This window comes from Vespula pensylvanica, chromosome 7 (genome assembly GCF_014466175.1).
Source record: "Vespula pensylvanica isolate Volc-1 chromosome 7, ASM1446617v1, whole genome shotgun sequence".
NCBI lineage: Eukaryota > Metazoa > Arthropoda > Insecta > Hymenoptera > Vespidae > Vespula > Vespula pensylvanica.
Genome location: NC_057691.1, coordinates 7510149 through 7537020, shown reverse-complemented (window position 1 = coordinate 7537020; position 26872 = coordinate 7510149). Strand labels below are relative to the sequence as shown.

General features: G+C 36.8%; 1 protein-coding gene across 7 annotated transcripts in view; it reads left to right on the top strand.

Annotated features, from left to right (window-relative positions):
* The window catches only part of LOC122630800 (semaphorin-2A-like), a 362656-nt gene that overhangs the window by 315064 nt on the left and 20720 nt on the right, over window positions 1–26872 (top strand). For all 7 annotated transcript variants that reach the window (XM_043815729.1, XM_043815731.1, XM_043815728.1 and 4 more), the window contains 2 exons: window positions 9874–9961; window positions 17695–17746. In XM_043815729.1, the coding sequence (XP_043671664.1) occupies window positions 9874–9961; window positions 17695–17746 (140 nt within the window). The remainder of the gene's footprint in view (window positions 1–9873; window positions 9962–17694; window positions 17747–26872) is intronic.

Here is a 26872-nt window from a genome sequence, read left to right as displayed (position 1 = left end):
CTCTCTCTCTCTCTCTCTCTCTCTCTCTCTCTCTCTCTGTCCTATTTCATCCCGTTACAACGCGGCCCGGGGGGCTTCATTACCAACGATAAAATCTCAAACCCGTTTCAGATCCATCCAGGACGAAAAAGCGTGCAAGCACCGGACGAATGACGTCGACTGTCCGTGTAACGTCGACTCGAGAGTAATAGGGGGTGGTTGAGAAGGGGCAAAGGGGAGAAAGGGAAACGGAAAAAAAGTCCTGGAGAAATTCTTCTCCATACTCTCTTTCTTCGTTCTTCCCCCGAACAGCAAATCAGAATTTAAAACCAGACAGAAATTTCTATCTTTGTCGTTTAAAATTTTGGTGGATGAAATTTTTTTCTTTCTTTTTCTTTTCCTTTCTTTCGAGGGAATAAAAGCAATTGGTAATTTCGAAGGTCTCTAGAAAAAAATCACGATCTATGAATCTTCTAGGAACGGACGAATCGAGGACGAGGATTATTAATTGTAAGTTCGATTATAAATTCAAGTAGAACGTCCGTATCATATGACAGATGTTATACACACACACACACACACACACACACATATTATATTTTATATTTTATTCGTGCTATACTACTAGAAGAACGTCACGGATTTTTCATGGACCGTGCAAATGAACGCGTGAAAATTTATCGATCGATCGTTTCGAATAAATAAAAAAAAAAAGAAAGAAAGAAAGAAAGAAAAGGAACGCATAGATCCATTGATCCTTTTTTCCCATTGCTATTTTATTAATGCAAATTAACGCGTGAAAATTATCGAGTTGGAGTTTATAAACGCTGGGGAAACTCGTATCGTTTCTCCGACAACGTTGAACTTCGAGAAAGAGAGAGAAAGAGCATATATACGCAAAGGGCGCTGATATTGATGTTCATTGAATTCCGTACCGCCCATTAATTCACCCCTCCTTCGATCCTTTTTCATGCCGTGTGCACTCGTAAATCAATTTCACAGATTAGCGAAAGTGCCAATAAGCGTATCGTTCCTAACGACTCCCGGATATTTCGATACAGAGGAAATAAAGAGAAAGAGAGACAGAGACAGAAATAGAGAGAGAGAGAGAGAGAGAGAGAGAGAGAGAGAGAGAGAGAGAAAGAGAGAAAAGTGCATAATCGACGTCGACACGAAAGAAACTTCAATTATCGTTATCATCTTCGTGCCTTAAAATTTTATTTTTTTAGAAACATTCTTTTTCCTTTCTTTCTTTCCTCTTTTCCTTTTTTTATAACTATTATCTCGTAATTATAGGTGAATCGATATTAAAGTAAATTCGTCGTGTATGTATCTTTAATATTTTTTTTTTTAAATATAATTAAACATATCATCCATTCCGTCGAGCATCATTACACGATTTACTTTGTTCTCGGTATAATGTACACATTTAACGCACGAAGTATTTTCGTATACGACTTTAGAGGATCTATTATCCTTCACCCCTTAGCTTTTATAATTAGCAGTTCCTTGCGTCATACGACTCGTATAACACGTTTCAACATAATGCCGACGTACTCGTCGAGGTTCTCGTATATCGTACTATCAATTAAGAAAGTTTCACCGCAGCTAAACTATCGAGAAAGATCTTATTCCTATTAGACAGGAAGTATGGCAAATAGGATGAACGCGATGCTTCTTCGTACGCATCCTCTTCATCGACACGTGACTCGCCGTTGAAATTCGGCTTAAAGATTACGCTAGTCTATTATTGGAGCTACATTAACTCGACGAGTTTACGTTCGATAATCCAATTTCCCCTTTCGTATAGTATTCTACAGTTGCTTAAGGCTCTCATTTACATACAAGTAAATTTATTATCATAGATCTACAAACCATAATTTGTTTAATTTTTTTTTTTTATTAATTAATTTTGACCGTAGAAATTATCTAAAAATCATTTGATATTCGACAAAAATCTGGTTAATAATTAATCTTCAACTTTGTATGTAATCTCTTTCCTTTATCGTTAATTCACGCAATCGTAGTCTATCTAATTTAAAAGTAACTCTTCATCCCTCGTTGAACACGCAGCCAACGGATCTTTAAACTTTAACCTTCGAACTGGCACCCTCTTCTACGTTGGCCACGTCAACGTAGAATTGGCACGCAACACGAGAGACCCGGATCACTCTTGCTAAACAATATTTAATGTCTCAACACGCCTCTTGCTGGTAACCTTCGTTGAACAAGTTAGTTTCGATCAGACGATATACATTCTACATGCAAAGTGCTCTAACTTATTCGCAGATTTATCGAGTGAGAACCACCAACGAGATTGAGAAAGAGAGAGAGCGAGAGAGACAGACAGAAAGGTGATGGTCTGTTAGCCTAAACGATGTAATATCTTAAAATCGCAGACCTATTATCTCGATTAAAATATTCGATAATCGAATTTTCGTCGTCTGGATAAAAGTCTGGAAAATACGGGAGAGAAAAAGAGAGAAAGAAAAAGAGAAAGAGAGAAAGAGATATATAGGTAAATAAATACGGAAGGAGTGAGAGAGAAGAAGGGATGGAAAGGGCAGAAGGCAGGGGTGGTTTAAGGGGGTTGATTAATGAGAAAGGAGTGACGTAGCGGTACGCCGCGGCACCAGCCACGCTCTCTGGCCCATTTCATCTCTGCTCCCTCTTCACCTTCCCTTCATTTCTTTGCCAACCCTCCTCGACGTGGTTGGTCACGCGTTTCACTTTCTCTCGGCTTTTCCATCTTTCTCCCCTTCCTCTTTCTCTCTCTCTCTCTCTCTCTCTTTCTCTTTTCGTCTCTCTTTCACTCTCTCTTATCTTCTGAAATCCAACCTTTTTTCGTGCACCGCGTTTGTCCGTATTGTTTCCTCGTTTCTCTTTGTCCAGGTTTCTTTACCTCGTCCTCTTAAATTCCACGCCTGTATTTTCTCACTTTCACCATCGTCGTTTCTGCTTTCTTTCTACTACTTCTTCTTTCTAACTTCCCTTCCCGTTTTTTACCTTCCTTTCTATATAGCACCAACATATGTTTCACTTTCTATCTCTTTCTTTCATTTTCTCTTCTTTTCCTCTGTTTTTCTTGCTCCATCCCTCTTTCTCTTTACCGATTCTTTCGGTATTTGCTTGTATTGTTTACTCGTTTCTCTATATGTTAGTGGTTGCCCTTTTCCTTTCTTGAGGTATTCCCTTTTTTTTTCTTTTTGTTTTTTATTCTTCTTTTTCTTTTTTCAATTTACTTGTGGAATCATTTACTTTGCTGGTTGAACTTGCGAGCGATGACGATGACACAAAAGATACTCTATACATATATATATATATATATATATATATATATATATATATTGATTAAATACATAATTTCAGAAGTAAGAAAATAAATAAAAAATCGTTTTGGGATCATGGGTTAGAAAATTATAGCAATTTTCCAGCGATTTAGCTATACTCCTTCGAGTTAGAAATTGTTCGCGTTCTAATATGCATGCGTTTTCATTCGAATGGAAACTTTATCCCCTTTCGTGGAAACTTTATTTACATACTTTTTGAAAGCAATATCGGTAGTCTAACGTTTTATTTGCGCACGATTTGATATACAAAGTTGCTGACTCGTGTAATCGAAAAATTCTTATCGATCCAATTGATTTATTTTTTTTTCTCTTTCTTTCCTCGTGGTTATTTCTACCCTTAACGTCATTATTTTGATATCGACATGATTATAGATATTTTTTTCAGAATTCGATCGTCAACAGGAAAGAATTTTAAAGCACGTTCTCTTAATAGAAATGTAGAAATCGTTTTACTCTTGTGAAACCACAAGATCGGGGAAGATACGTGACCAGTCTCGTTTCGATTCTCCTGGGAAAGTCTACATTAGAGAAAGAAGGAATGTGTGAGATAGAGAGATAGAGAGAAAGAGAAAGAGAGATGAGAATAGAGGAGGAAACACGCATCAAATGAGATAAAGGGTCCTAGGAACTCGTCAGCTGGGCCCTGTCCCACGCGATCATCGTATCTTGGTCGAAAAGTGATAGCGAATCAGTATCCCTCGAGAGTACTGATATTCCCAACAGCCCTTTTTCCTCTTCTCACTCCTTCCGACCATTGTCGTGCACTTTCTAATACTTGTGGTCCTATGGGAATGAATTTCACCAAAGTTTGACGTCTCTGTTACAACGTCTACCATGTTTGTTCTCTCTCTCTCTCTCTCTCTCTCTCTCTCTCTCTCTCTCTCTCTCTCTCTCTCTTTCATTATTGTGTTTCTAACTTCAAACGATTCAAGTACATTAAAAGTTTTGCTTCCGTAAAGATCCAGAAAATATTAATCTCAAAGTTGAAAATATCTGAGATTCGTCTTAGCGCAAACAAAGAGGAAAAGAAAAAGAAGAATGAAAAAAGAGGAAGAAGAAAAAATTAAAAATAAATATAAAAATCACACCTGCATATCCCTCATACGTATTATACAGGTAACCAACCATCTGATTGTGAGGTAGAGAAGAAAAGAGAAAGGGTGGCACGACTATGCTCGACTCCAGGGATTAAAATAATAATAACGTTGGAAAATTGGACATGGCTATGGTGCCCTCGTAATCTTCGCCAGCCATATGCTCAGAACCCTCTATGCACGTTAGTGAGTTACGTCGGCATTGGGTGCTCTTGGAACGAAGCCAAGCGAATGTAAAAAATGATCGGCCACCTAATCTGGCATTGTGCGAGGGCGAGCAAGTCGTGTGAGGGACCACCGTCACCACCATAAAGCGTAACTTTATTCAATTGCGACTTCGTTGCGCTACGAACTCGTTTTTTAAAGGCTCCAAATGGTTCCTGTGTAGGACAGACAGAGAGAGAGAGAGAGAGAGAAAGAGAGAGAGAGAGAGAGAGAGAGAGAGAGGGAGAGGGAGATAGAAAGATTTAATCGAATCGATCGCATCCATCGTGCCTGCCGATAAGGCGATGCACATAAACACGTATTACGAAGGAGATACGAGCGAAAGGGATAGAATATATTGTACATGTCGTAGAGGAATATATGTTCTCTCTCACTCTCTCTCTCTCTCTCTGTCTCTCTCTGTCTCTCTCTCTCTCTCTCTCTCTCTCTCTATGTTCTCGTCTTCGTTGACCCTGGATTATCGCGGATTTAGCAAGCTCGAAGTGGGTCGTCCTTGTCTTCATCGTCGACGCGTTTTAACCATGATCCATCCCTGAGATCTTAGTGGAGAAACGTGCCCAAACATCGTCTGTTTTTTTAAGATAACGAGATGCTTTTAATCGTCCGATGAAGTTGTAAGGATCTTTGCTTGCTTCTGAATCAAATGGAAGGATACTTGTATATATACATTTATATATGTGTGTGTGTATATATATATATACATACCAATCTCTCTTATCTTTTTATTTATTTTTTCTCTATCTTTTTATTTATTTTGTCTTTTTATTTAATTTTCCTTTATTTTTCTCGTACTTTTTTCTTTTTGTTTGAGTAATGGTTAATGAATAAAGTTTTCATTTTTGATTTAATTTGCTTGTAATTTCTTTTGAAAACGTATTAATCATAATTTTACGGAATGATAAAGTTGTTATCTATGATCGAGAATTTTCGGTGACACAGGTGATTAAGCTTCGTATATACGTACAGATATACGTAGACGTAGACGTAGTTACATTCTCCGGTGCATTCCGCGAGCATTAGTCAAACTATTCGCGTGATAGATGGTACATGTCCGCGTAAGGACTCTAAGCTACAAGTAGGACTCTGTCCAAGACGACGTGCCTTGTCTCTTGACGGGTCGTCTATCAGGACTGTGATGTGTCGTCGTACGTAACTGTATCACGCGAAACACAACGGTGATGCACGTGCATCCCTTTAGGCGAACGTTTACCTTCTTACGTGATCAACTTTCTTCATTTATTTTAGTATAGACATTGATCCATTGAAAAAAAAGAGAAAAGAGAACGAATAATATTAATAATAATAATAACGACACTTTATTTATAATTTTAATACATTTATAATTTTATTTATAACTTTATTATAATTTTTAATTAATAATAATAACGAAAGTGTGAAAAACTTAACGAAATTTGTTTTCAATGAAATTATATATTCTTTTTCTTTTTCTTTCTTTTTCTTTTTTTTTATTTTTACAATTAGTTTAAACAATTTTGTATGCGTAATTGTACGTTTCAATTTTATAGAATGACAAATAATAATTACGTTGTTGCGATTAAAATATAAAGGTTCAAAAAAATCTTTTGAACGATTTGTTAAGTATCACGTAGTCACAAAGGGATGAATCAGAATAAATATTCTATTTCGTAGCATCGAAATCCATTTTACGAGCATCGTTCGAATATAATCTTCGGTGAGGTTCATTTAAAATAGATCGGGACCGGCGGCTCTCCCTTGGAGAAGGTAAACTCGAATTTTAGTGGACCGCAGATATATGTATATCGTGCGATTCGCATACTCGAGAGAGTAGAATTTTATTCCTCGTGTGGTTGCTCGTAATCCTCGTCCATTGACTTTCAACGTATGTGTGTATAAGCGCGTACACGCTTATACATATATATATATATGTGTGTTCGTGTGTGTGTATATACCTTTGTACATACTCGTGGATCGATTTATTAATAGACAACGAATAGGGGTAGTCTCTAGAGAGTGAGAATCAAAAAAACGTTAATCGAAGTGTTCGAGTGAGTGAAATAAGTTTTAAAAAATCCACCTTTTGAAACCATTTTCCGTCTATCTTTCTCTCTCTCTCTCTCTCTCTCTCTCTCTCTCTCTCTCTCTCTCGGATTTTCTCTCTTTTCTTTATTCTCCTTTCAAAGCTTCATGAAATTTGAATTTAATTCGAGCACCCATTATTTCACCGTTCATAATCTTATCTTTTTTCTTGTTCCTTTCCTTTTAAATTTTTTAAACCACTGTCGACGATATATTTTTCTTTTGTTTCTTCCTTTACTTTTCCCTCTTCTCATTTTCTTTTTAACTCAAACGATTTCATACTCGAATACGTTTTAGTAGTTTTAATAGTTCGCGAATATTTTTATGTTATTTTACGGATAAATCATTGTATTTTATCATATCTTCTGTTAATAAAAAAAGAAGAAAACTATTTTCCACTTTTTTATAAATTTTACAGTATAAATACGATTGTACGGGATACGTTGAAAACTGTGTCAATAATGCAATGGAGAAAGGAAGGAAATTGGAAAAAAAGAATTTCTCGATTGATACGCTCGTCGATAATCGAAATTAAAGTGGAAATTCTCTCGATCAATCGCAGAGACAAGATCGTTAAAAAACACAACTACTTCTTTCTCATCTCGTATCGTCCAATTGAATCTATAGAAATCTTTTATTTTTTTTTTATTTTTTTATTTTTTTTTTCTTTCTTTTTTATTTTTTTTTCTTTCTTTATTGTACCAAGCACGTACATATGTAACAGGTACATTTGGCTCATTGAACGAATCCAGAAGAGGGTAATTAAAATGAAAAGTAATTAGAGCACGAGGTACTCTTGTGTCTCCGATACGGCGTTACTAAATGATCGTTATTATACGCGATTCGTCGACTACGCTGGGTGAACGTAAAGTCCATTGTATAGTTACGTAGTTAGTTATATATATATATATATATATATATATATATATATATATATATTTATACTTCGTTCATTCGTTGTTCGTTCGTTCGTTCGTTCGTTCGTTCGTTCGTTTGTTCATTCGTTTTTAGAGCGTCGTAATGTATAGACACATAGACAGCGATCGACACATTGAACCACGAGCGAGCTTGTATTATTATATTCGCGTGCGCTCGCGCGTGACTTTGCTCGCTTTACGCGAATACGTGTTAACGATTTTCAAATAGAACGCATCGCGAGCACTCGATCGCGACAAATATCGCAGATTCGCATGGAAAACGAATTCTGGACGCATCGCTGAAAGAAACAAAAAAAAAAGAGAGAGCGCTATTTCACTTTTTAGTTTCTCTTTGTTTATCTCTCTCTCTCTCTCTCTCTCTCTCTCTCTCTCTCTCTTTCTCTCTCTCTCTTCTTTGTACTTCTTTTTTTCTTTCCTTTTCTTTTTATTTGTTTATTTATTTATTTTTTCGTTTGCCCATCCTTCCTTTTTCATTTTATTTTTAGTTCTACTCAACATTTACTTCGTTACAGAAATCTCGGTGCGTTTTGTTGAATGATATTTGACTGACCCAGATTTTGCCATTTTCTTTTTCTTTTTTTTTTCTCTTTTCTTTTTGCTATTCACGTGAGAACTTCGCGTCTTTTTCTTTCCTTTTTTCCTCTCTCTTTTTTTTTCTTTTTTTCTTCTTTTTTTTTTTTGAATATATTTCTAATGAACGTTCGTACTCGTTTGGATTTAATTCGTATGAATACGCTCGTCGTGAACCTATCTCACGAATATAATAATGCGGTATAACTAAAACGTACAGAAACATAAAAGAAAAAAATATTTAATTACATGGGGAAAAAACGAATATTATTCTCCATTCTCTCCGTTATTTTCGTAAGTTATGATTTTTTTCTCGTTAATTAAATCACCACAAGTATACTTAAATAAAATAATGTATACGTGTAGTCGTAAGAAAATGAAACCGAATGAATATAATTCGAGACGCGTCGGATTCGTCGTAAAGATAAATACCTATATATAAATCTTTCTTCGTATACCCTTGGAAAACACTTTTACCATATCGCGTGGGCCTATCTAACGAGCCGTGACAGCACGTCGTTTTGAATAAGTCCGATATTAAAGGGAACGATGAGAGAGAAAGAGAGAGACGATGCAATGGCACCCTTTCGAAGGTAGATAAAGCGCGAGATCGGCTTTTTGCGATTCGTGCGTCTGCTAAAGATAGAAAAAGAAGGAAAAAAAGAGAAAGAGAGGGAGAGAGAGAGAGAGAAGAAAAGTGTAGGATGGGACAATAGTTGCAGGGAGTAACGAGTACGAGAGGGACGGATAGATAGAGAAACGTGGGAATGCAATAAAGACAGACATACTATCTCTCTCTTTTTTCATGCTATGGGAGAACAACCCCTTTCATTCGACGTCAGCCCCTTCTGATACCGTATAAAATATAGTATTGTTCGCGCTCTGTTAGTCTAGAGTGGAATGAGTGTATTTAGAAAGGGGCGGCGTTCTTTCATATGTTAAGCAGATCAGTGTCGGCTTTGAGAGAAAGCTAAAGAGAAAAGGAAAGACAGAGAGACAGAAACAGACAGAAAGAAAGAAAGAGAGAGAATGAGAGGTTGGATGGTTGGAAAGCTAAGGGCTGATTCGTGCTACTGTCGTCTCGATAATGTCTAAGGGACGATCTTAAAACTCGTGATGCGTTTCATTGCTCGTAATCGTGAATAATGAAGAAATCGATTATTAATGATTTCTTTTTTTTTTTTTTTTTCTTTTTTCTTTTTGTCGAATCACTTTTATTCACTTAGTCATGTTTCTATCTTCATCTTCTTTTCTCTTTATTCTTCCTTCTTTTTTTCCCCTTCCTCCTCGAATCTTCTCGTTCGATACGAAAGTCAACTCGAACCGATCGGTGGTAAGCAAAAGATAAAAAAAGAAAGGGAAGAAATTCACGTCGAGTCGGCAACGTGTGCTTTGCATTTCGGTCAGTTCAAGAGTCAACTCTCGTAACGAGTTTTACATTCGAGACAGGCAGAGTCTCTCCTACAACGTTATTGTAAAAGTCCTAATGAAAATCTAGCGATTTCATCTTCCACCCTTGTCTACCACCCCTTTTATTCTTCATCCGTCCGAACGAGCATTCGAGAAAATGAATTTTTACTACGGTCGGTCCTTTCGTCGTCAAATTTAATCATTTTATTCTTCAACTCATTCCTTTTTTTTTTTATTTTTTGCTTTCAGAACACGTACGAGAATTCAGCTGTGGTATGCTCTACTATAGGACACTCTACCTGGATAGTAAAAGGGATGCTCTTTACGTTGGTGCGATGTAAGTAAAACTTTTATTTTTTTCTTTTAACCCATGTTATTTATCTTCTTTTTTTTTTCTTTGCTTTTTCTCTTTTTTTATTCGACTTTTATTTCTCTTCAACGGCGTTCGACGGCAAACCCGTGGAATGAAAAAATCTACACGATCAAAAAACGTTGTTGAAATCTGAATGAAATACATTCGTGTATGCGTATGTGTACGTTTTCATATTTTTTTTCTTTTTCTCTCTCTCTTTTTTTTAAACAAGTGTGCGTTACATGGTATCCACCATTAAGCAATTTCGATCATCGACAACAAGCAAGGGTTAACGTTAAACGTTTAACATCGTTGGTATAAAGTCGAGATATATCTACTTGATTAATCACGTTAAAACGCCAAATTACCTCAAGCGATATTATACGTCTGGTCAGAATCGATTTACCTACGATCGATTATACTCTCAATAAATACACGTATGCTCACAGGCGTATGTACAAACGCGCAAAAGCTTTCCAAATATTACTTTGATCATTTAGCGTCAATCAGTTCATTTCGTTTCATCGTTCAAAACCCAAAACGTTTTGTAGTTTCGTTTCGATTTAATCCCTACACATAAAACCATCTCCTTTTTTTTTATTCCCCCTATCAAAAAGGTATATACACCCTATGTGAAAACGATGGCTGTAGATGACATTCAAACGGGGTTGATACTTATTTCGATATTTCTATGTGTTCTTATTTCAAGGACCGAATTAGTTATAAGCGTGTAAGTATACATGATATTGAGATCGTGTATATATATATATATGTGTGTGTGTGTGTGTGTGTGTGTTTATTAAATAATTTTGAAGAAATCCGTAGACAATAATATTCTATAAATATCAAATTCACCCTTTACATTATAAAAGAGACTCACGATAAAATATTATAAAATAAATTCTATTCCAAGTATTATTTATAATTTATAAAAACTTTTTTTATAAACAAAAACGACAAAGATACGTCCTTAGTATTTTACAGACATCTGTACTAATTGGATTATGATATCAAATAAAAAAAGAAAAAAAGAAAAAAAAAAGTAAATTCTCATCTAAAATAACGTTCGATGACGATAGAAAAAGTATTAGGAAAAAAAACGATAATGACAGAAGATAGAATATAAAAACAACAAAGATATGCCTTTAATATTTTACGTATATCCGTATTGATTGGATTGTGATGTCGAATTTGAAAAAAGAAAAAGAAGAAAAAACGAGTTTCTTATCTAATAACGTTCGATGACGATAGAAAAAGTATTAGAAAGGAACGATAACGACAGGAGATAGAATATCACCGAGGAAAGATATAACGATAATTTCTCGTCGTCGAGAAAGCTAGAAGATAGTCGTAAGAGGTCGGTGGTGGTGATCGTGTTTGGCACGAGTCCACTCGGATTCTTCTATCTTTCACTTGGAAAAAAGAAAAGAAAAGAAGAGAAGAGACGAAAAGAGGATAGAGAAGAGTATAGAAGGTTTGAAGATGCCTCTAGCTACTCTGAGAGGACACTGCTCTCAACGACGATTCTCCATTACCGAAACTGCGTAACATTCTGCTCGGCATTTACCGAGTTAAAGGGTGAAGAAGAAATGGTGGATAAGGGGTTGAAAAGGAGGTTCGGAGAAGATCGAAATGTGTAGCAAAAGAAATACCTTAGCAAATGGTCGTCGAAATGGCGAGTCGAATAGCGATATAGAAAGGATATTTGGAAGTGAATCAACGAATAATTTACCATAACGTTAACAACGAGATGAACAAATTTTATCTCGGTCAACAAATGTCTACGTCTTTATATACGTACAAAAAGAGACCCTTCGTAGTTTTGTTTTTATCACGTTTGATCATTTTATTTTACGACTCTTAATCAAGTATCCTTCCCTCTTCTTTAAGTCTTTCATTTTTAATAATAATGACATGTTTGTAGATTCGTCATCGTTCTCTTGTTAAACGACGACGTTTCTACGTTGATCAGTTTTTTTTTCTTTTCTTTTTCTTTTCTTTCTTTTTCTTTCTTTTTTTTCTCTCGTGTTTGAAAAGAAAATTTTCTTACGAAGGACGAAAATTTTAATAACGACGAAAATGATCGATGTTCTAGATTATATAATTTTTTTTCTTGTTCTTGTTTTTTTTACTGAAATTTTTCTTTCAGTCGTTTTCTTAGCCTTGCTTTTAGACGAGTACGAATAATGGATTGATTATATTCTCTCTCTCTCTCTCTCTCTCTCTCTCTCTCTCTCTCTCTCTCTCTCTCTCTCTTTCTTCTCTCGTTTAAAAATTGATCCCGTATCATGAAGTAATGATAAGATAGAGTGTGTCTCGAGTGGTATCGACTTTTCCTAACGCAGAATGGATGTAGGAACGTTGCTCAAAGAAGGAATTGAGTCTATCGTATAATATATTGGATGTTCGTCGAATTACGTCAGCGCAAATTGCTCGTGAAGTGAAAAAGATATAAAGTGACTTCTCGGAAGGGTCAAGTCCTTACTTTGTCGAGAAGAGAATGCAATAAATGAGATTAATATTAGAATTAAGATCACTTGATATATATATGAAAAAATTATTTATATATTGTTGAAAAATAATATTGCATTGTAGACGAAGATCTATGAAAGGATCACTGAGTTTTTTCTCTTTTAAAATCTGAATTAGCGAAGAAATTCTAAATTTGATTGTAACGTTGATATCGTTAATTGTTACATACACACACACATATGTGTGTGTGTGTGTGTGTGTGTGTGTGTGTGTGTGTGTGTGTTTATAAAATATAAGAAGAGACAGACGTAGAAAGAAAGAGATGCAAGTTGAATACAAGTTTCACGATTTTGATCATTTTTCTACGACCGACGCTGAAAGGAAGGAGAAAATCCTTCTTTCCTCAAATCGGATGAAGCATCTCGAACGTTATCCCTTCCTTGAATAGTAAACCAGAGCGGAGTCGTTGAAAAAGACGATAAAATAAATATGCAACTTTCTCGTCGGGCGATGCGAAAAATTCGTGCTGTAAATATCAAAAGAAAGTTACTAAGAGAACGAAAGGGAGAGAGAGAGAGAGAGAGAGAGAGAGAGAGAGAGAGAGAGAGAGAGAGAGAGAGAGAAATAGAAAAATAGAGAGAAAAAGAGAAAGAGAGAAAAGGGGAACGTCGAAAAGGGGAGCCTCCGAAGCTTATGGTAATGACGTCGACGAGAAAGAAAAAACGCGAGCGGATGAAAGCTTTTGTCTTTAAAGGAACTTTTAGTTTTTCTAACGAGATAAGAGCGAGAGAGATACAGATAGAAAGAGATGAAACGAAAGGGACGACGATTCAACAAGGAAAAGAAAAGATAGAAATAGGTAAAGAGTGGGGAGTTGGAAAAGGTGAAACGCGGTTACGATAAATTGCATTTTCCGAGGAAAAGCGGGTACTTCGATTTTAACGTTTCCTGCTTTCCTGGCTGTCTTCCACGTGCTTGTATTTTGTGTCGTCATCTCTCTTGTATTTAGTTATCTAAGTATTCCAACTTTATCTGTGTGTAGATGTACACATGTGGTAGTTATGCTAGCAAGTTATATCTTTTCGAGTCCCTTTTTCTTTTTTATTTTCTATATACCTACTTACCTACCTACAAACCTAGAATATAGAATTCCAATAAGAATTTTCTCGGCCAAAAGAAGAAACCACTTTTTTCAACCTTTGACCTTCCTTTCTTTGTATCCCTCTCTCTATCTCTTTCTCTCTTTCTCTCTGACTTTTTTGTTCTATAGTTTCTCTTTTCTTTCGATAATATACGAAACGATTAAATATCTCGTTCGTACGACTAGTCCGATGATAGAGATTTTGAAATTCCCGTGGATTCACACGAAATATAAAAATGTAATCGAAAATAAAAAAAAAAAAAAAAAGAAAAATAAAAAGAAAAAAGGAACAATACATTTGATCGATACATCGATTTCTAACAATTCATTTATTCGATTGTCCAATTCGATGAGCACAAAACTGCGTCCGTATTTTATCAACAATAGCAACAATCGAAATAACCATCATTTTAAGTTGGAAATCACGGAGAGAATTCAACACACATAGAAAGGTTAGCGTCACGCAGTTTGTACGGGTCATACGGTATGTACGTACCGTTTTCTCTCTTCGATGCTCCCTTTAATCTTTTTTCTCTCTTTCTCTCTTTCTCCCTACTTCTCTCTCTCTCTCTCTCTCTCTCTCTCTCTCTCTCTCTCTCTCTCTCTCTCTCTCTGTCTCTCTGTCTCTGTCTCTATCTCTGTCTATCTCCAATCCACGTGCTCATCTATCGTATCGCACAAATCGATACTCATGCGAGCATCGTTCCTCGTTAATTAGAAAGGTGATACCCATTAATTGTAGTTTGAGAATCGACGGCTACGTTGCGGTACGCTTTGCAATTAAGGCACGCTAATTGAACGCTTCCAATTATCAGGTCAGGCATCGCGCCGATATTCTGTTCTGGGAGAGAAAGAGAAACTTGACAGACAGATCGAGAAAGAAGAGGAGGAGGAGGAGGAGGAAGAGAAGGGGGGAAAGTATTCAAAAATATCAAAACAACAATATTATTTCCCGTCCAATTTTTTCATCGATCGAAATAACAAACGTGTAAAACGAATGCTCATCGAACGAAATATTTGTTCTTTCACATTATTCTTTTACTCTATGATGTTTCGTTTCTATTTCTTTCTCTCTCTCTCTCTCTCTTTCTTTCTTTTTTCCTTTCTTTCATCCATTACATGGTTACATGCGTCGAAAACGATCGGTTATTAGTTCGACTATTAGTTCTCTTATTTCAAACTTTTCAGTTGTCTTCCTCATTTCTTTCTTTAATGATTGTTAAATAAAGAGAAAGATTACCGACGAATAATTTTTATTTCGATTGATGTTAAAATTTCGCCATCGATTTTTAACGTTTCTAACGTCTTTTAATAATTTTCATTTTTTATATTCGCCGACATTAATTTCTCATTAGCAAATCTTTCAGTTACAAGTAGTTCCTCGATAATAATGATAATAACAACAACAACAACAATAATAATAATAATAATAATAATAATAATAATAATAATAATAATAATAATAATAATAATAAAAAAGAAATGTAAGGATAAAGTGCATTTTCGTTCATAGAATTCCTTTTCGCGTTAATGCACTTTCCCTCTCTACCTTTAGCTGAAACGGGCAAAGAAATTTCTCATCAAACTCGTAATGCGAATTTTAGTACGGCCACGCGAAGTAAAAAAGAAAATGGGAGAGGATCGTTATTACGACACGAAGTCGTTTTGCATATTCGAAGGGAAAATGCGAAGAGGATGCAACATCCCGATGTCGTCGTTGAAATAATATCGTTACAAGGCGTTATTTCCATGCAATAAAACAAAGTTTCGAGAAAGGACTACTACTATGACGACGACGACGACGACGACGACGACGATGCTGAGAACAAAGAAGATAAGGAAGAAGAAGAAGAAGAAGAAGAAGAAAACAGAAGAAATCGACTTTAGCGTTGCGCGCTTCGCCGTTTTACATCTTTCGATTAAAATACGAGATGGAGCCTTGTCTTTCTTTCTCCGTCTCTCTTTCTCACGCTTTTCAACCTAAAACATCGTTAAAAGAACCTTTATCTTTACGTGGTAACATAAAGTTACAAACGAGTCGATGTACCTAAGTACGTACTATGTCGAAAGGAACTTGGACGATAGTGAAAACAAAAATGAGAAAGGGAAAGAGGCAGAGAGTGCGTGTGTAAGTGTGTGTGTGTGTGAGGGAGGGGGAGAGAGAGAGAGAGAGAGAGAGAGAGAGAGAGATGATAAAGAGAACAAAAATAAAAGAAAAAAAATAGAAAGAGATAACGAGATAAAGAGTCCTCTTTCGTCGTTATTGAAAGAAAAGAAAATAAAAGGACAGTCATCTTATTATTTTGAGACGAGTGTTATTCACCCTTCGGAATGGTCCTATCGAATAGCCGAGAACGCAGGTTTTACTTGTGCGACAAGTCCCGTGTGTAAATCGTACAACCCTCCACGAATTTCTTTCTTCGAGGCAAAGGGATCGCGAGTCGACACGTAGTAGGCCAAAAGGAAGAAAGAGAAGGAGAGTAGTTTTTCCTCTACCCTTCTTTCTTCCTCCCTTTTCTCCAGTTCGTCGCCCACCTGCTTTCCCATCGTACTCCTTCCAAGTTTCTCCGAGTGAAAGTTCGAATCGTTTTCGTCCTCGTCCTCGTCCTCGGGTTTTCTGCCCAACAAGATTTGTTTTTCACCTTGATATTTCCCTATTTTCTTTTTTTTTCTGTTTTCTTCTTTCTTTTTTTTTACGCTTTTCTGGACAGCACGAACGAGGGAAAAATGACAGGATAGATCCCTTACTTCGTCTCTATATCCATCTCTTCTTTTCATTCTTTCAATTTTCTTTTCATTTCTCGCGTGTCTTCCTTCTTCATTTTCCTTACTCCCACTAGTCTCTACACTTTTTTTTTTCTCTATATAACTGGGATTCCAATCATTTTCTTTCTTCTCTTTCTCCCTTTCTTCCTCTTTTCTTTTTTCTTTTCTTTATTTTCTCTTTCCTTTCTTTTTTCACTATTTATCGTTCCGATTTGTCATATAAATCGAGAAAGTAATCACCCCGAAGGGGGATTTATGGTCGCAGTAAAAATGATGATAAGCGATCGATATATGTAGGTCAGCAACGAGTTTTCCAACAGCGGAGTTAGTTCACGAAGATAAACTGCAATAACTCTTGTAGATCTATTCTTTGGATTGTATAATATAATAGTTCGCGAGCTTTTACTTTTTTTTTTCATTCTTTTTTTATTTTCCATTTTCTTTCTCCTTTTTTATTTTTCTCTCTTTATTTTTTCTTTTCTTTTTCTTTCTTTCTTTTTTTTTTCATTCTGTTTTTTCGTCGTCACGAATATTAATGATAGCGATTCGTTTGCAAATGGTGAGATGAAAAAAGGAAAGGAGAGAAAACTCAAACGGACGACTATTTACAAGGATTTAGATGAAAATTGATTTTCTTCAAACGAGAAAAGAGATCTTCGAAGCTCTTCATTAACGTTACTGTGTCATTTCTCTATTTCTTTCTCTCTCTCTCTCTCTTCTTTCTCATCTGACGATAGCTTCAAACAAGGTGAACGATCGTGCTTTCAAGCAAGAGATCCTAATAAAGGCGGTCACTGGAAAAAGGAACAATCGAAGTTCCCGCGAGGATCTTTCGTTTAAAGGAAAAAGGTAGCACGAACGAGGGTTTCGAAAAGATCCTAGAACCTTAAAGGTTCCATCCTCATTCTTTTCTTCTTTTCCTCTTCCTCCTCCTTCTCTTCTCTTTCTTCTTCTTCTTCTTCTTCTTCTTCTGTTCCTTCTTCCTTTCGTGTTCTCATAGAAATTCCGTGGCGTTCGCGAGCATTTGCCGACGTGGAACGTCTTGCCTAGCAAAGTGCCACAATGTGCTACCACGCGACCATAAGTAAACGATGTACGAAGAGTAATGCGTTTTCTCGACGAGCGGAATGAAAATTGTCGTCTCTCTTGAAAATTTTCACATTTTCAGCCAATCCCTTTTATTTCCCACGGACTCTGTTTTCGTTTCTTCCTTTTTCCCTTCTTTTTTTTTTCTTTCTTTTTTTTTTATATATTCTTTATCTCAGTACTTTATTTAATATGACTCGATGTTATGCATATATAACGTGTGATATAACTATTTGTTTTTTCTTTATTCCAGGGACAAAATCTTCAGATTGAATCTAAGCAATATCAGCCACTCGAATTGCGAGGTGAGTAGATATTATACGATCTTTTTCTTCTTTTTTTTTTTCCCCACCCCAGTCACCCCTTGTTTTATCTTTTTCCTTTCCTTTTTTGTTGTTGTTTTTATTTTTACAGTAACATTACTTTCGCCGGTAGGAACTTTTTCGATTTATTACATTGGTCAACGAGAAAGTATACAAATGTAGGACCGCGTTGATCCGGCGCAAACAATTGGCTATATTGCGGACGACCGTACTTATATTTCCTGCAGTAACTCGTATACACATGGGAGGACAAATATTTGTTGTGGAACGAAAAATCGTACGTTTCGAGCTTGCATGCTTTTTCATGCTGTATATGTGTCTTTTTAAAATCACTCGTATTGCATCGATATTTATCGTCAATTTTATATTTCGAGGTCAAATAATTATTATTCAACGTTGAAATTATTCTTCTTTTTAAACTCGCAAAAATTTCGTTCGCGAAAGTGTATATAGAAAAGGAATTAAAAAAAAAAAAAAAAGAAAGGAAAGACAAAGAAGAAAAATGAAATATAGAAATGAGAAGCTTCGTCGTAAATCGTTTTCCATTGGTGTACTTCTACGAAAACGTCATTAGTATCAAACGTTGTACTCTCGAAGAGGGAGTTTCGTACTCGGTCGACGATAAAACCAGTCTCGATCGTAAATCGCAAAACTGCGTTGGTGCGTCCCCATAAAACTGTCAATCATGCATAGGCTAGCCGATGTCTCTGCGTCATCCGGACAGCTGACGCTTCTCCACGAACCTCTCTATGGAAGAAGCCAATCCCCATTTTTTCACGTTCGTTCAACCAACCTCTGGCTTCGAGATATATTTTTCTCTTTTATTTTCAATTTCCTTTTAGTTCGATACGATCAATGTATAAAGTTGGTTGGAAAGTATTTTAATCGATTTTAACCAAATACTTTGCCTTCTTCCTTTTTATGTCTTTTTTTCCTTTTCCACTTTCTTTCTTTTTCCTTTTGTCCTTTTCATTTCGACTGACGAAAAATGAAACAATGAGTCGTCGAAAATTTTGGAAATAAATAGGTCGCCCAAATATCGAATCGCGTTTTACATTGTCAATTTAAAAAAAATTCCCACGCAACGACATCTCGAAACAGCATAATTCCCTTCGGATTAAACCGTTCGTTAACATCGATCATTCAATCAAAGCGATCGGAATTACGGTACTTCAAAAGCCTCTCCTTCCTCCCTCTCTTTCTCTCTCATTTTGCAATTTGGATACAACTACAACAACAACAACAACAACAAAGTAAACCTGGACGTTTCACTCGTAGCCCATAGGATTTTTCGCGAGTAGATATACAAACGGGCCTTTGTGCTCTTTTCTCTACTTCCTCGCGAGCCTTTCGAAAACGTGCCAACACGTTTCGTCGAACGCACTCGATCGTGGAGATCCAATCGAAATTGCTTTAGCCCAAGGTCGACGATTGTATATAGGTATATAGAAAAGAAGAGGTGGGAAGAGGGTAGCAACCCTGCCGATGCTCTTCGGATCGAGTAGAAACGGAAAATTGCTTTTTAACCCTCTCTCAGGGTGGTAGTCGTCCAAACGGTTTCACCCTTTTCCTCTCTCTCTCTCTCTCTCTCTCTCTCTCTCTCTCTCTCTCTCTCTCTCTCTGTTCTAACACCAGTGGCTTCGCGAAAAGACCGAAATCCGATCGGTACTCGCAAGCTCACGTTTGCTCTTTTTTTTATTTTATTTTATTTTATTTTATTTTATTTTATTTTAGTTTCCTTTCATTTTCTCTTTTCTCCTTTTTTCTTATTTTGTTCGGAACGTTGTTCTTTCAAAAACGTTATCCAACCTCCGGTTTGTTCTTTCTCTTTCTAATTCCATTCTTTCTATTCCTATCTTTATCTCTTCCTCTCTCTCTCTCTCTCTTTCTCTTCTCTTTCTGATCTACGAAGCCGCATCGTCCCGATCCTTCGTAGAATTTCCGTCTACTCGAAAAGAGAATTCAACTCGGCTTTCAAGCTCCTAATCTCTTCGGTTAACGAAAAGTCGTGATTTTTTCAGAGATAAGAGGATCGAAATACTCGACGAAAGTAACCGAGTATAGTTAAGTATAGCCCGTTAAGTTTCGACCCGTTTTACGAACAATCGATTCGAACGTAATTCTAGCGGGAGGTTTCTAAATTGGCCTCGTTGAATTGGAAAACAGATTAGATCGAAGGGGACTTGGTTCTTCTTGTGTTTAAAACAAACGGCGTACTGATCGTGTCCATCTTATCTTCACCCGAAAAAAAAGTGGGAAAGAAAACAAAAAAAAGGAAATGTTAAGAGTGAGAATAAGAGAGAAAGAGAGAGAGAGAGAGAGAAAGAGAAAGGGAGAAAGGGAAAGAGGGAGATAGAAATACCGTGTAAAGATGTCATCTATGAGTCCCACGGGTGCAATTTCAAAGCGTCGGCAAGCAGTAGCAGAGAGAGGCAAAGTTTTTTCTCTCACAATAGTCTCGAATAGGTCGAATAGCTCGATAAAAGAATGGCGAAACGATGTTCTACGATGTCGAAGGGGAAGAAAAAAAGAAAAAGAGAGAAGGATGAAGGGGGCGGGGGAAAGATGGAGGGTGGAAAGAATCATTCGAAAATTCGATCGTTCTTAGAACCTTTCCACCACCACCACCATCTCACCACCTGTCACCAAACCGAAAACCAAAAACAGAAACTATATAAAGAAGGAGAGAGAAAAAGAGAGAAAGTACTTTGTCCTCGCGGAGTCCCCCTTTCATCGGTAAATCGCCCCTTTTCTCTCTCTCTCTCTCTCTTTCGAGTTTCTACGACAGATGCGTCGGTTTTGGGAGAAACGAATTAGAATTAGGAATGGAAAGAAGTAGAATTTGTAGATGTACGATGTAGGAAAAAAAAAGGAAGGTCGTGCAAGAGTATATCGAGCGGAACTAATGGATTTGTATAAGGTCGTTTTTCTGTAATTAATATAAATTGATTTACTTTTAATATAAAGCTAAAGTTAAATCTAAAGGTTATATTATAGTAGCGAATAATGTTTTATAAGTATGTAGAATGTATGTCTGGATAGAGAGGATATACACTTGGAATATTTCGTGGATCACGTCGAGCGAACTTTGACATATTTATTCGAATTTCGGCGCGACGTTTATCGGGATCATCTTCAAAGCTTTATCGGATCACGGTCGCTACTCGATAAAGAACCAACGCCAAAACTCTCGTCGATCGAGTGTCAAAATGCAAATATCATGGGACACATATAACGTTAATTAATAATTCGATTTCATAGGAATTATTAAGGAACGTTCGTAATGCTTGTCGCATTTCAAACGAACTTTTCTCGTTCCTCGCGAATTTATAACACGGGAAAGAAATAAAGATGCCGCTTTATGTAGAACGCACGAACTTTTTCGTCCTCCTTCGTAAACGAAAATTCTCGCGAGTACGTTTTCTCTTCATTTCTTTTCCCACCTGGGGAGTTCATTAAACGAAATATACGAAGTTTGAAAGCGTCGTTCCGTTTAAAAATTCTTTCATTTTCTGTATTACCGAATACTTTTTTAAAAGGAATTGTATATACAGATTTATACTAGTATTGAAATTTAATTACACTAATTTTTACTTTTTCACTGTTCAAAATAATAATTCGTTCAAAATACTCTCTCTCTCTCTCTCTCTCTCCTTGTGTGTGTTAACTTCACCCCAGGAACCATTTCGAAGTTTGGAGAGCTCTAAATCGGAAATCGAATCGAATTACATTCGCTCGTGAAACATTCTTCATCGTTAACTGGGAGGGTTGTCCATGTAGGACCATGAAGAGGGTAGTGATGTGGACTTTCGGTATCGTCGATGTTTCGCCCTTTGGCACGAAAGAAGGGAAAGGACGACCCTGAAAAAGTCCTTCGAATCGTTGCCGCCCCTATGGACAGAGTGTATTCGCTTTCGACGCGATCCACGATTGTATTGGTTACCCTTGTTCCCTCTCTCCCCTTCTCTCTCTCACTTTCTCATTCTATTCGTATGCATCTTTCATCGAACTACCCTCATCGTCCGATTTTCCTCAACCTTCCACGAAGCCACAGTTGGATTCTAAGTAACAACAAAATCCCATCACCGCAGAGAGAGAGAGAGAGAGAGAGAGAGGGCTTCATTCCATTGAGAATTAACACCTTGTTTCAGAAATTCTAATAAGTTAATCAAATATACAAAATTTGTTATCAAAGTGTTAAAGTTATTGTATCGTAAATATTTTCCAAAAATACAAGAATGCACTATTTCAAATTAAATCGTATATATATATATATATATATATATATATATATATATATAATGACTGTATTGTTAAAATACATATTATATACATACATATATACCATTCGATATATCTTTGAAATATACCTATCAAACGATAGAAAGAATTGTCAGATGTAACTCGGGGATCGTATACAAATAGGAAACGACAGAGGTATTGTATAAAATTGCATCGAGCCGACACGTCGAACGTGACTCGGAGAATAGTGGGTTGTCATTTACTGGGACGTCGAAATAATACAGTAGTAAGTACCAACGACCGGTCGGACGTACGTACGTGTTGCGGTGCATGGGCGTAGACGAGAAAACAAAGAGAGAAAGAGAGATAGACGTACAGAGAGACAGAGACAGACAGACAGTCAGACAGAGAGAGAGAGAGATAGACAGAGACAGAGAGACAGAGAGACAGAGAAAGCGTGAAAGGAAGAAGGAGAGAGAGAAAGGGAGACAGGCATCTGTCTCCGGTCAGATCGATTCGATAACATCATAGAGACTCTTCGAGGCTGTCACGCGAAGAAGGTGTGCATTTCTCCCTCGCACGCAAAAGGGAGAACGAAGAACAATAGTCCTAACCCTCTTCATGCTAATCCCAGTCCTCCGTTACAATTTCATAAGAGGGGTTGAGTTAGAAAAGAAAAAGTTTCGAGTTTGTACGTCCGGCCCTCGAGGGACTTACTCCTACTCTCTCTTTCTCTCTCTCTCTCTCTCTCTCTCTTTCTTTCTCTCTTTTTCTCTTTCTCCCTCTCTCTCTCTCTCTTTCTCTCTCTCTCTCTCTTTCTCTCTCGCTTACTTTTGTTTTATCTCTCCATCTATCCATCTTTCTCGTACGTTCCGCACGAGTTACACCTGTACGTGGCTAGAATAGAAAACTGTGGATTTTTCCTCCTCCCACTTTTTCTCTATAATATCTACTTACTTACTTACTCCCACCTCTCGAGTAACTTCGAAATCTTGTAACTTTCTTAGAGAGAAAAAGGTCTGAAGTGTAGCGTGAGTGCTTTGTTTCTTCTACCAGCGTAAATTTATTGCCACTTCTCGGATGACATATTTCTCAGAGATATTCATTGACGAGACATTTCGTATGAATAGGTATGAAACTTTCTTAGAATTGAAATTCGTTTGTTAAAAAATGAAAGATAAACGTTCGAACGATTGTTAAGAATTAAAAAGAGAAATTCAACTTCGTTCGACTACGGGCTTCGTTCGACAGAGAACATTATTCTCATTATTCATTCTCAATGTCAAATGAGACGTACGTTGCAAATGTAGAGAGAAAGAGAGAGAGAGAGAGAGAGAGAGAGAGAGAGAGAGAGAGAAAATAGTCAGAAAGATTTTATCCATGAAATCAGCTTCGTCGGATATCACAGGTTACTTGCTTCTACCTCGTCATCGACTGGCACTTCTTCGTACTAGTAAAGAGACGAAGATATAGAAGAAGAGGAAGCATCGAGAAGAATCCATGCTTCGACAGAATACGCGTCAGTTTGAAAAGGGGTTTGGAACGTGATAAGGGAAGAAGAGGAAGACGTTGATCCCGGCACGTTCTGACCCGATCGATTTGTACACGGGACATTCTACAATGTGTGTGTGTGTGTGTGTGTCCGTGTACTCGTGAAACCACGCACGCGTATATGTATATACATATGTACGAGTATAATATGTACGAGTACGTTCATCTCATAACGAAGCCGAGACATCGAACTGAATTTCCAAGTGTGAATAAAAGAAGAGAAAATATCCGATCGCAAGAGAAAAAGATGAAGAAATATATTTTGCATAGGTCGAAATAAGGACAGACAAGGAAAAAGAGAAAGAGAGAGGTTTTAGATTTGTGGGAGAGAAAATCGGAATCTATAAACTAGCCTTCTGTATTCGATAAAACACAGTTCTATCCAAGACAACGTATCTGAATCCTACAATATCCCGATGGACCATCTACACAGATGCTGCACTCTCCTATCTGATGGATACTTATAGTGAATACGCAAGGACCACGGAGGAATTGGTTTTTGGTTGGAGTTACGAGAGAAGAAGAAGAAGAAGAAGAAGAAGAAGAAGAAGAAAAAGAAGAAAAATAAGAATAAGAAGAAGGACATAAGAATCTTTACAGAGAAAAGAAGAGATGTTGGATGCTACTGCTTTGGCGGTGTAACCTTTTACATTTACTCGAGCGTGATAAAGTATTAAGGAAGCTACTTCGTAGGATTTACACGCCAGTAAAACTGCGAATGAGATATCGTTCGACCGATGACCCGCATGTGAAAGAGAGAGAGAGAGAGAGAGAGAGGGGGGGATAGGGATAGTCCGCGATGTTTCTTTTCCATTTCTCTGTCTCTTGGCGAACTCTCGTTTCTCACGCTGGAAGTCTTTCGATTGTTGGATACTCTGGGTATTTGCCATTGTGTGAGAAAGAAGAAGGCATGGGGGAGTTGTAAAAAGAACTCCGGCATACAGAAATACGACTCCGCCCTGTTGCTCTTTTCTAAAATGACAATATTAAATATGCAGTTCAAGATGCTGTCTCTCTTTTTTTTTTTTTTTTCTTTTTATTTTTTCTTTTCTTTTTTTCTCTCTTTTTTGTTTGAGCGACTTGCTTCACGTTAATGTTGCGTGAATATTTTAAAATGCTTTTTTATTCTATTTTATTTTTATTTTTATTTTTTTTTTTTTTATTTTTTTCTCAATAACTACGATAATTGAGACGACTCGACATTCTTCCTTTCTAATTTATTTTTGTTTTCTGCCCTTTGGACGGACAACATTTCGCGATATCTCGAAAATCATTGTCGACTGAGATTTATGTATCCTAGGAGGGACGAACTTTATCGCGACAATGAATTTCGAATAAGATAAGGAAGTACCGCAAAACGTTAGTTTGACGAGCACTGCTCCGGAGTTCTTCCTCTCTGCCTGGTAGCAATTTCGTGTCCTTCGTATTCCTTTCAGGACGACTGCTGATATGGTACTTGGCGCACTGCCGCGAGTATTATTTAATAAGGTTAGAGACTAGAGAACTTTGGCACGACTTTACGTACGTCGAATTTTCTTACTTTATTTCCTTGCGAAAGTTCAAACGTCGAACCAACTTGATACATTGTTTTACTTTAGACGAATTGTCGTATAAATTTTTCCAAAGACCGTTTCAAACATTTTATCCGATTGATTCCGAAAAATTGTTTATAAAGTCGTTCTTTGATATTTAAATTTATAATGAAAGTATGAATAAAAAAAGAAGAAGAAGAAGAAGAAGAAGAAAGAGAAAATTCAAAAAATCATCCGATCAAACTAATATTCTTTTTTCTTTTCCTTTTTCTTTTTTTTTTTATTTTTAACAACTCGAGAAACGAAAGAAAGAGATATAATATACAATTGGAACAAGACATCTCTTAATAGACAGTAATACTCTTTCTTCTTTTCTTTAAGTCGAAGGAAAACTTTTGCACGTTCATTAAGCTTCTGGACACTGGCATGCTTGTTCTTAATATCGTTTCAAGAAACGGAAGAAAATGTAAAAAGTATGAACAAAGGAGAGAGAAAGAGAGAAAGAGAGAGAGAAAGAGACGATCCATCTGATCGTTGCGAGCTTTATCTCTCTTACTCCTTTCTTTTCTTATTCCCTTTTTCACGGCTTCTCGAGGAATCAGAAGCTCAAGAACTTTTTAGCGAAAATAGAGAAAGAGTAATAGCGGTGTAGAAAGAATGAATGAAAGAAATAAAGAGTACATCTCTAGCAATCTTCTTTTTCTCTTCGTCTCTTTCTCTTTCTCTTCATCTGAAATAGTCGACGGGTAAAAGTGCGTTGGGGGTGAAAGATGGGGGGTGTCGGTAGTCGTATACTCATTCTAGTCTGGAACCCTCTCGAGCCGTTGTGCAAACATCGAAATTGTAAACAGAGAATCCCTGGATAGAAGTCAAGCGTTGAGCTATGCCAAGGCTGTGTTTTAACGACGTTGATAATTGGAGACTACGAAACGGCCCCTATTATCCCAAGTAACCATCAACGATACACACACTTCTATTTCATACTTCAGCATGATTTTCTCCTTCGTTGAATTCAGCTAATTTATCTGTTTTAGCATTTTATTTGTATCTTTTTCTTTTCTTTCTACATTTTTTTTCCCTTTCTTATTCTTATCCTTCTTATTCTTAATTAATAAATAATGAGTAGAAGTTGATTATCAAAGGTTAGTAGAACGCGAGGACGTAATAGTAACATCTTCTTTCAAATCGATTAGAAATAGAAGGAACTCATTTACGAAGACACAACTTCATAGTCGATTTCAGCGTTTTCGTTCGATAAACGAGAAGCCAAATTAATTAACGCTTCCAATCAACGATTTCGATTTGTATAGGAGCACGAGTCCTCCCTTCCTCCCTCTCTCTCTCTCTCTTGGGAATATTCGTAGTTGTAGTCGAAATATCATTCGTACATATACATACATTTATACATACACAAGCATCCATGCACGCATACTGTATATATAGATATATATGTACGCTTACGCCTGTCTCGAGCTCGAAACATAACTTTCTCGCTATTAATCTCAAGTTTGTAGAAGCTCTCTTACCTTCCGCTTCATCGGCTACAAACCAACAGCAACAAACCTATCCCTCCCTTTCTCCTCCCTTCCATCCCTTCGTATCCCACTACTAACATCTTCTCTTCCTTCTTCTATCGTCGCTACTTTATAGCTTAACTTTTTAATTACCGCAGTGACTCGTGTTTATCGGCCCATTATTCGCATCGTACCTTCTCCGGCTTCTCTTCTAACTTACAAAACTCTTATAGACCCTTGGAAACTCTCTCTCTCTCTCTCTCTCTCTC